The sequence below is a fragment of the Halyomorpha halys genome, unplaced genomic scaffold (genome assembly GCF_000696795.3).
Source record: "Halyomorpha halys isolate HHAL.00 unplaced genomic scaffold, Hhal_1.1 Scaffold98.1, whole genome shotgun sequence".
NCBI lineage: Eukaryota > Metazoa > Arthropoda > Insecta > Hemiptera > Pentatomidae > Halyomorpha > Halyomorpha halys.
The window spans coordinates 2,779,534-2,791,055 of record NW_027107309.1 but is presented as its reverse complement, the minus strand read 5'-3'; the positions used below and the strand labels follow the sequence as shown (position 1 = coordinate 2,791,055).

The window sequence follows — 11,522 nt, the reverse complement described above, 5'->3', positions numbered from 1 at the left end:
TTCTTTTTATTTTATTTTTAATATTTTTTAAAATTATTACAATATATTATTTTATTTAGCATACACTTTTTTACAGTTGTTTACTTTTTTATTACTTCTTCTAAAGCACATACTTTAGCTGTAGTGATTTCTTTTTCTTAATTTCCCTACTAAATTTTGTTCTAAATTAATTTGAGAGTTGATAGTAGTTTACTTTATTACTATCAACAATTAATTTTACTATCTCTATTATTAGTATTACCTCATATACATTAAATAATATTTGATGATTGATTATAAATAATAATAAATATAAATAATTCCTATCTAATTAATAATAGTAGTTCCATTTTTTTTATTCTTAAAAATCTATTTCTTCATTTTTAGCCACTTAAAAAGATCATCTCATGTTGGAGACTTTATTATTACTAATGAAGAAGCGATAGCAAAAGGAATTCGAAGACTGATTGCTGTTACTGGCCCTGAAGCAGAAAAAGTAAGCTGCCATATATTTGTTCTTTTAAATATATAGCTAGCTTTTGATGGGTCTATTGGAGAGGGTAATATTGTTTAGCGTTAGTTTAATTAAATATTAATTTTTTATTTAAACTTCTTTTGTCAGGTAGTATAACAGTTTATAAATTAGTTTCAAGAGAATTTTAACTATTAATTTATAAACAAAATTAACATTTATCATTCCATTATACCTTTGTTACAGCTGATTTTGTATCGGTAATCTGTTAGGTTGTCTTATTCTAAGCATTGGCATCTCACTAGGGATTGTTGAAATTCTTAAAGCTTTATGTAGATCACTGCATCCTACACTCATTCATGAACTGATTCATGTGATAACAGATTACTGATAGATTGAATATCTTTATTTTATTTCAATCTTGGTCATATTCCTTATTTCTGTACATTATCTTCCACACATAAAAACATTGTTAGTTGTTATTTTTCAAAAATAGATTATATAAAAAAATTCAACATTCTGTTTAACTTATTTCTTGCGTTTTGAAAATTTAATTGATATTATTATTCACAGGCTCAGCAGCGTGTAAAAGCCCTAGAGTCAAGTGTTTTGATCCTGAAGAATATAATTGAGAAAAATATGATTGATGGAAAAGAAATGTTAAAATCCATTGTTGAACATGATAATGACATTTCAAAAGCGCCGATTTCTTATTGGAAAAAGGTATGAGTGTTATATTTTTATTATCTTTATCTTCAAGAGATTTATTTTTTATTTAAAGTGAGGCGAAATGTTGGTTACCATTAAATAGTTTTTTTCTGTTTTGTACATTTATTGAGTATATCTTCTTACATTGTACTGTATGTAGTGAACTATCTTCTTCCAATGTTAATTTATTTTAAAAAGTTTTATTAAAATTGTCCCTTTTTTTAATAAAAAAATATACCTTTTCATCAAAAGTACAGTCAACTCCTAATTATCCATGGGATTGAAAGGCCTGATTGTCATAAATTCAAGAATAACTCAATTGTAAAAAAATGTTTTACAACCATTAAAAAAAATTATTTCACAACCAATAAATAATTAAATCTACAAATTAATGTACTGTAAAAACAATTAAAAAATTGTTTAAAAATGTAAAAATAATTTATTTTTTAGAAGTAATCAGTTCAGTTTTTTTTTCTTGTTATAAAACACTTTAATCTTTTTGTACAAAACAATTTTCTTAGCTAGTAACACATCATAATCTTGTTCTTAGTAATGAAGTCTACATGTTCCATTTCCACTTAATAGCTTTTAAATGTTCTTTGTTGTTGCTATGGAACTCTAATCTATAGGCTAATATTAGGTGGTTAGAAAAAACTTTGTGCAATGATTTGTTCATCGGCTGATTTTGAAACTTCTAGAGTGTAATATGTGGCATTGTCAGATATTACTTCCATAACATTTAATGGAATTTTTTTCAAGTTGAGGCATTCTCAAATCTGAGGAATAAAGTGCTTTTCAAACTAATCTTTACAAAATATTTAATTCATCCATTCTTTTTTTTGGTTAAAATAATGTACAGGTATATTTTCTGCTCTATTGCCTTCATACGAACAATTTTTTTTCTTTTATATAGCTGTTCGTTTATGTGATAAGCTACATCACACGTAATTAATGTGTGATTATTTGGTAGTTGGCTGTACCATAATAAATAACTAATTATTTAATAAGTTATTTTCATATGAAATATGGGCATGAGTCTTTTCTGTACAGGCTCTAAAGTTCTTTTAAATAAAAATAGGTTTATTCAAAGTGGAGTGTTTTTTTTTTCTTAAGCGGTATGTACCTGTTATGTTGATAGACATCCACGTGTTCTTCTGGATGTTTATTTATTCGGAAGGATTATATTAAATCCTCGCATGATTCCTCAAATAAAGGTTGTTGGGTTGGATTCAAGTGAATTGAAAAGTACTTGGTTAGTTTTAATACACATTTTATTTTTTAGGATGAACTTAGAAATACTCTGAAGAATCTCAAAAAAGTTATTGATAGTGCTGAAAGAGCTGGAAAAACAGAACAAACTAATAAAGTCATTGAGGAAGCAAAGAATTTGATGAATACTAAAAAAGGAACACCATTTCTTGTAGCCACTCTTAATGCTGGTTCCAATAGTAAGGTAAAGTTATGTATTCAGGACTAATGATTTTAGCAGTATTGCTCATTACAAACTATCTTATGACAAAGGGCAAATATTTGATAATCAATTAAGGTTTTATTTATATATTATTATGTTATTTATTAATGGTTGTATTTTAAGTTTTCATATTTCATATATTGGTATAAATATAAAAAAAATTGTAGTCTGACAGATAACGGCTGGTCCAGTGGCAGACTTCACCTGAATCAGAGACAATTGGCTGATAATAAGTTCCCCTTAAATTAAATTATTAATAGGCCTCATTGATGTCACAATGCCAAATTGTTATTGGATTGAACTTATATTTTGGAATGTTTCCACCTTATATAAACCTTGAGTGTTTCAAGTTATTCTTAAAGAATGGAACAAGTAGAAATAGATTAGTTTACCCCTGCAAGAACTTTGATTAGATATGTTTTCTTCTATTCTTTAATTAATTTATAATAAAAGCAACATCATACTCATTTGTATAAACAATATAGTAACAAGAAAGTCTATTTAACACACACAATTGGTAAAGCTGCATACTTTATATTATAATGACTATCCTTAAGTAACAGTTTATGTAGTGATCAATTACGTTGTCCTACTGTAAAAATCACTTAATTTTCACAGTTAAGATTCAGCTATCTGTAAAGACATAGGAAAGAATGAAACAGCATCTGATAAGTATCCCATGATGCTCAGAGCGTTAAAATGAGATTAGACCCGTACCTAATTTGTGCACTATCTCAAAAACGGTTCATCTTCGGGCATTAAAATACAGGGCCCAACTTATGTTCCGTAGGAATGTACTTGTGTAGTAATGTCCATGTTGAAATCTTTAAAACCCACTTTGTACTGTCTTGATTCGCTTGACTTACCTCTGTCAAAGTTCTGAAACCTCTCACTTTTTTGTAATGACTTTTATTAAGGTTTCAGTTCGAATTTAAGATTTGTCACTTCTCCATGAAATTCCCTTTCTTTTGATACCTCATTAGTCAAAATCCTTCACTTGTTAGAGTCAGAAAAGGGATTGACATTACCGTATCATGATACGGTGTTATGATATATATGTACATTTACGATTTGGTTGTTATTCAAGATTTACTCGATCGCTAATGTTTCCATCATCAAAAAACATTTTTACTCTTCATTTTAGCTATAAAGTAAAAGGAAGAGCCAAACTGCTTGTCACGGCTTTGACTCCTATAAAAGTTATGAAATTCCATTGTGATATTTTGGTTTACACCTTATTTGTTTATAAACTCTTCAAATTTATGAGATTCTACTCGTAATTCTATTTCAACTAAGTTTAGAATTGATAATAGAACTCATTAAGCTTTAAAAGGAGTGTTGTCTTATTAATTTTGGTTTATTTTTCGACAGTACTACCTAGTTCATCTCAAACTATCTAATTAAATTCTTCAATCAATGTCTTAATAATTTTCTTATCTGAGTTGTCATCACCATCAGGATGTTTATTGTTTTATTATATCATAGACTATGGCAGGCCAAATAAAATAACAGCTTTTTTGCTTGTGAAAAGAACAGGTAGTAGTGTGGGACCTCGCTAGTTCACTATAAGGTTCATTTCACCAATTATTTAAGGATTTCTTCCATGTTTGTTTAAGTTTTGACCATTCTACAGTGTTCTACTACTCTTAATTAATAGTTGAAACTGTAGCGGCCAAGTCAGATTCCATCAGACATATTTTGTTATAATTTTGACCATCATTGTTGCTTTCATTGCTTTTGAAAAATCAAAAGAAAAGTTTGCATAAAGAGGGCAGATATCAATAAATCACAAAATAAATTTTAAAATATGTATATTTGAGTTTTTACAATTAAGCCTAATTGTGTTTTTTAACTTGACAGGCACTGGATTCTGCATTGAAACAAGTTAAAAATATTTCACCTGAAACAGCTGCCATGTTTTTTTCAGTTGAGCAATCAGCTAACAGAATTATATGCCTCTGCACTGTTCCTAAGGTAAATCATTGAGTTAAGGTTTTATAAATACATTATTATTTGCTATTAATGATTCATTGCTGTAGCCCACTGTTCTGACTATGATTTAATACTCTTGAAATCTGTCTGATAAGTGAAAAGTTCATCTCAATCTTTGGATAAACTACGTTCATTCCTCAGTTCCCAATTTGAAATTAAATGAAATATTTTCCTCCAAACTTCAACTGTAAATCATCCTTCTCTACCACAGTTTTTCTAGTATCTCCCAAAGAGTTAAACTTTCATTTCTAATTCCATTCATTTCTTCATAATCCATCCATTTCTTCTCATATTCCATTTATCTTTCTAGCAATCTTTTCTTTGATCATGAAAATTTCTATTTCTTACTTATCATCTTGTATATCCTAATTATATTCACCCTGAGAAGTTGGGACTGACTGTATTTCTAATATTCTTTCATTTATGTTTCCTACTCATCATAGTTATTTTTCTTCATGAACCAACATTTTTTTTTGTTTTGTTTTTATCAGCTCCTAATTATTTTGTTATCAATTTTCAAGGTAACTTGATCATTTTTTTTTTTGCAAAAATAAGTTACAAGTAACCATAGTTTTTTGTAAATAGATTTTTGACAGGATTGTTAAGACAAAATAGAAAAAAAATGTACTCATAATCACTGTAAAACAATATGTCCAAAGGGTAAAGAATTGCTATCGGAAAATAAAATATATATATTAAGTACTTTGTTTACAACATTAAAATAAAAAATTATAACAGAAGAAAGTTAATTAATGGAATGTGATCAATTTAAAAAAAATCTTACAAATGAATACAAACAACATATCATGCTGAAATAAATTCATGTATCCCCTTGATTGGAGAAGTCTCGCTATAACCATAATTTTGAGGAACAGAACTTCAAACTTACAATTGTTAATAGTTGTCTCTTGATAGGTATATGTCACACTACTAGACCCTTAATTTTTCAACTGAAGGCAATGAAATTTATTTGAAAGCTAAACAGCTTTTTATGAATGATTTCTATGGGAAAATAAAATCTTGCTAATTTTGTTTGTTTCAACCATGCCAAACCCAGGCAACAATATAACACTTGAATCCCTAGAAGGAACATATAAATCTAAAGGAAAATAAATAGTTGTAAACTATTTTTGTTTCTCTTTTGACCGCAGCCCTGACCATCTTCTTATATAGAACATATAAACAATTTAATAATCCTTTACTGGAAGATTCCTATGGTATTAACTGGATTTAGTGAATGACACAATTTACTTCCTTATTAAACTATTATAGTTTAATAAGGAAGTAAATTGTGTCATTCACTAAATCCAGTTAATACCATAGGAATCTTCCAGTGAAGGATTATTAAATTTAGAATAACAATATGGTTATGAATGAAGACCGTATGAAAAATATTAATGTAAAATTCTTACAAAATCTTCGAATTGTGCTGCAGCATGACTGTGAAACAACAGCCTGAAGATGGGGGAAATCTCCCGAAACGTTGCTGTATGAAATGAAATAAACTATTATAGTTTAATAAGGAAGTAAATTGTGTCATTCACTAAATCCAGTTAATAACATATAAATCATTTGTGTACTAAACACAAAGTTTGATTAAATCAGTAAACAATCAAATTAAAAGTAATCATAAATAAGGTAAAGAAATTACATGGAAAAAAGTATAGCCTTCCTCTTTGGAGTGTAATTATAAAATCTTCCCTTGTCCTCATCACTTGCAATTCTAATAATACAATTTTTTTTTACATGTATACAAAACTGCTTTACTCAGCTAGAAGTAGTAGCTTACAATATGATTGTCCCAAAACAGACAAAAACTGCCCTAGCAAAACTTTTTTATTTTTGAATGGAATATGGTCCGGGTGCGGTAAAAAAAAAACTCAAATAGTAGATAATTATACTATTTTATTGAGCCAACGTTTCGCCCCACGTTGCAGGGCTAAAAAGGATACAAACACTATAGTTACAAAAAGGAAAAAAAGAAAAAACATAAGTGTAAAATAACAGGGGTAGTATAAAATGAAAAGTAAGATATAATAAGAAAAATTAAAGGTTGTAAATAGTAAATGAAAAGGGTAATAGTAACAGATAGATAAGAGAAGAAATATTAAAGAAAGTACAAATAAAGAGATGAAAAAAGAAAAAATTCATCTAGAAAATTAGAAACAAAAATTAAAATACCTCAAGACATTATATATATTTCAGAAATCTCGGTAATTTCATAAAATTTAAAACTGATTCCTAAGATTTAAATTTATTTTCTGTAGCAATAAGTATTTTAAATAAATAATGTTTTTTGAATTCAGAATTTTTCTCTGTTACAAGCTGTTTATTGATTTAATTTTTAAAAATTTAATAATTCTAATTTTTAATTTTAATATGTCGGTACATTTACTGAAGTATTTATATTCCTATGTATACTTACTGAAATATACATTAAAAGTAATGTAAATTGATAGTAAAGGATTTGGAAACTGAATTTGAGGCACTCTGTAGCGGAAATTTTTTGCATAAAAAGAGGTATTGACAAAGTAACATTGTTTAGCCAATTTGTTTTTAAGGAATTGGTGTGTTTTATTTTGTCATTAAATGAGAAAGATTTGTTTTAAGTTTTGGTGTTTCATTTGAATAAAGGTAATTAGTGGTAACTAATAAATAAGAATACAAAACTTTTTTTTTTGCTGTCAGGTTTTACAATTAAGTGACCTAATTATGAACTGTGTTTTTTTAATTATGGCTCTTATAATGGCAAGAATATATAATTACTACCAGTGGTGATATTCAGCTGGTTTGCACAGGTTCGGTCGAATTCGTTGTTAAAATTTTTATAGCTTTCTAACCTTGTTATACACATGTAACATTTTTCAGTTGTTTTGTTTCTTTTAAAAAATATATTAAACCATACGTATTATACTATGCAAAGCCTTAAGACTTGAGGTAATATTTTTCACTAATGTTGCTAATGCACCATTTAATTGATAAAAAAATTGCTAAGGAAGAAATTTATGTTAGCGAACCCTTTGTTAAATATTTTAAATATCACCACTGATTACTTCATAATATTAATGATTTATAAATTTTAGGTTTGTGTAGAAAAAGGACTTAAAGGTAACGAGTGGGTTCAAAGTATAAGCAGTACAATTGGTGGAAAAGGTGGAGGTAAAGCGGAATCAGCTCAGGCATCTGGAAGCAATGTAGACAAATTACCTGAAGTTTTGAAGATTGCTGAAGATTTTGCTAAACTTAAATTATCAGGTTCGTCAGAAGAGCTTGTATACCAAGCTGGTAGTGTTTCTTCAACTTTAATTCTTATTATTGCTGAGTACTCAGGTGTTTCATTACCTGTAAGAAAGGGACCAACCACATTATTAAACTACAAAGGTGTTGTATTGTCACAAATATCTTCAATTATATTTGCCCTTGCACCACCGAGTCTTAAAGCCAACAATGATCCCTTTATTTTGGCTAGCATTTTACAGTGGATTGAATTTTCTGATACCCTCTTTAAAGAAATTTATTCCATATTAGTTAATAAGTCTCCTTCCAATAAAAATAAAAACATTACATTGTTACCATACATTGAGTACCTTAACAGGTATCTCAGTAATTACACTTTTGTAGTAGGAGACAGGTTAAGTATTGCGGATTTTTATCTATTCTGTTATATTCTACCTGTTTCTGAAATGATTTTTAGTGATGAAAAGCAATATGGTCTTCTTATTAATCTTAAAAGATGGTTTATTACTATTAAAAATCAGTCCCCAGTTTTGAAAGTTCTCAGAGAATAATTTTCTGATGGTGTAAATATGAATATTTCATTAATCATTTGAAGAATCTGATGAATCGTAAATTTGCAATTTTGAATATCAGTTATTGATGATATTAGTTGTCCAATATATTGAACATATTTTATTGTCAACTCCTAACAAAACATCAATAAATTTGTCATTTTTTTAACTGTGATATCACCTTTCATATACATTAGAGTCCCGTTTTTTTCCAGAACCTTATTTTCTGATCATCTGGCTAATCTGGATGAAACTAATTATAATTTAGTGAACCAAAAATTTAATTTTGCGAGCTGTGTATACAAAAATCTTGTAAAGGGAGTTGTCTAGGAAGCAAACCCACCCATTATATTTTCTTTTTAATGACTCACTTCTTACAGCTGATTTTAAAAAGTTTCTCATTTATTTCCTTTTCTTCAGTTGTAGTTGGCACTCCTATCATTTTCTTTATTGTTTATGGACCTATTACGGCAGTTTTTTTATTTTACCTACCATTTTGTACGAGTGTTTATATATGAATAAAGGTTACCAAATGGAAGAAAGTGACTGTAATGATAAAGAAAAAACTTCAAGTTTTGTCTTTTATTCATGCAGGGAAATCAGTTACTCTAATTGCAAACCATTTAGGTGTTGAAAACAACCTGTTTGAGGTTTTAAAAATTTTTGTGCAAAGTGGACAAAGTGGTTGATAATAACGGACTAGACAACGGAAACACATACCAATGAAATTAAAGACTTGGAATAAAACTTTGTACATTTGGTAGTAAGAATATTACAGATATTTTTCAGCGAGTCGAAAAATATTCTAATTTTTATTATGTAGTATTGTACATTGTTTTATTTTGTAGTCCTGTTCATGATTTTTTTTTTAAATTTTTACATTATAGCATTGAATACCGTGGCTTGTTTTGTGGCACTAGACAATACATAATCTTTTAGTTTTAAAGATGTTTTGTTAACCTTGTCCCAGTCATTATATAAAAAAATGGATCTAAATCTATGTTTTGTAGTTTTATAAATAAAATTAAGTTGAAGGATAGGGTTTATTTATGAGAAAAGAAAATCACCATAATTTCATGTATATTTTACATAAAATTCCTTTTTGGTGATCCCAACATGGTTGGGTACTATATGTGTGAATATGCAGGACTACTGTATATATACATATATGTATAATCCATATTCCAATATCTATTTTACAGATTCTCTTCTGTAATTGAGTATATTATTTGTGTAGTAATGTTTAAAATTGTATATAAAAAATAATCACCTTTTCATTAGATTTATTTTTAATACAAAAACCATTTTACATCATCCAATATTTGTTCAATGTCCAATAACGTAACCTTTTTCCTTTATCATTGAATCCTATGTAATGAAAGAATTTGTTTGTGTTTTTTTAGAGGAACCATTATTTATCCTGTTTATTTATTTATTAATTTAAAAAAAAAAAGGAAAGAAAAGTAAATGGTTGAATTTATTACTAAGAGCGATGAATGATGTATTTATTAAATTTTTCTATTCATAAATTATTGTGATATCATAAAATTCTCTAGTATATTCTTCTTGTGATTCTTTTGTAGTTCTAGAATTGAAAGAAGTTATACTACCATAATTTAATTATTTATTATTATAGTTTCAGGTTCATGAGCCACCTTCCAGTTAAAAATCCAACTAATTAAAGCCTTTTTTTATTTATTTATTTTTTTTTTTCCTATTCCATACATTTTTTTCCCGATACCTTTCCAACTAATAAATGAACTCAATTTTATTTTAAGTTATTTTCAATAAAGATTAAAAAATAAATAAAATTAAACGACAGGAATTACATTGTCATTTCTTAAATCATTTACAACTACATCATGTTTTCTACAACTTATCATAATTATTCTAAATATTAATTTTTTGTTTTACTGTCTTTTTTTGGAGTGGATCTAATGAAATTACTTTCATCAATATGTTTGTTTATTATGTTTATGATTGTATTGTGATATTTGTTGAGTTTGTATTACAAGCCCTTGTAAAGCAATTTTTATGAGTTTTTTTTATTAGAGTATGTTCACTTAATATCTTTGTCTTGTTTTTTTATACATTACATGTTTTAATTTTTACTTCACAAATTGTATAATGTCCGTAACCGTTGCAAGATTATTGTATTTCATATTACCTAGTCTTTGCTTACTAAAATTATGTTTTAACTGGAATTATATGTGTAATTTAGGGTACTTACAAATAATTCTAGCATATTCTTGGCTCTATATGCTTTATCGTGAACACCAGCAGGGAAGTGATATCTTATTTTATCCATTCACTGAAAAGGATCCTAGGTTAGGACCTCCTTGGGGTTTATTTATTTTTTAAGTAAGCAAAAATGTATTTTTGATATGACTAAAATATTCATTTAGTACCAAAAAAAAAACTCTAAAACTTCCTGAATAAGTTATAACAAAAAAAAAAAAAAAAGTTAATTTCATAGAGGAACAAAATTTTGTCTGAATCTTATTCATTGGACTCCATTCCTCTAGTTGATAAAGTTTATTTAATGGGAACTAATTATGTTAATGCTCATAACTAGTTCATTATTTTCCAAATGACCGTGTGATTTAAGTTAAAGTTAATTATTTATTAATTATGATAATCATAGTTAAATAATATTGTCTTAATAATAATAATAAAAAAGCTTAGGTTAAGGACACACCGCAGAAGACTAGCGACTTAGACCTTGTGTACAAGTATCTGCATTGCACTTATCAATTACTTTTGTTACTATTACACTTTTTTTCTGTAAAATTAAATAACTTTCTATTCATGAGTACTATGAATACAAGGATTGAATAACACCATTGACATAATAAGGAAATCGGGAAATTATTATAATATAATTATAATTCCTAAAACAATTTATCAATGGGACAATTGTTCTGGGTTGTAGCAAAGTACTTCTATCCCCTTGAGTAGTTCACCATATTTCAGTTTCAATTAGAATTTTTGTAAAATTGTTGTTTTAATATAAAAACAATATGTATATGTATATTTTTTTAAAAAAAGTAAATCTGTTCCCCAACAATCCAGATTTTTACTCAATTAAGTACCCATTTTATGAGACAGAGAG

General features: G+C 27.4%; 1 protein-coding gene across 3 annotated transcripts in view; it reads left to right on the top strand.

The window, feature by feature from the left end:
- Nucleotides 1-10,108, top strand: part of AlaRS (alanine--tRNA ligase, cytoplasmic) — a 40,784-nt gene extending 30,676 nt beyond the window's left edge. For 2 of the 3 annotated variants that reach the window (XM_014415329.3, XM_014415328.2), the window contains exons 16-20: nucleotides 367-475; nucleotides 1,025-1,174; nucleotides 2,442-2,612; nucleotides 4,491-4,604; nucleotides 7,706-8,541. In XM_014415329.3, coding sequence (XP_014270815.1) covers nucleotides 367-475; nucleotides 1,025-1,174; nucleotides 2,442-2,612; nucleotides 4,491-4,604; nucleotides 7,706-8,410 — 1,249 coding nt within the window. In that variant the 3' untranslated portion in view covers nucleotides 8,411-8,541. Of the gene's footprint in view, nucleotides 1-366; nucleotides 476-1,024; nucleotides 1,175-2,441; nucleotides 2,613-4,490; nucleotides 4,605-7,705; nucleotides 8,542-10,046 lie in introns of those variants that run through there. The other variant, XM_014415330.3, reaches the window with a different exon arrangement.
- Nucleotides 10,109-11,522: the final 1,414 nt, after the last annotated feature.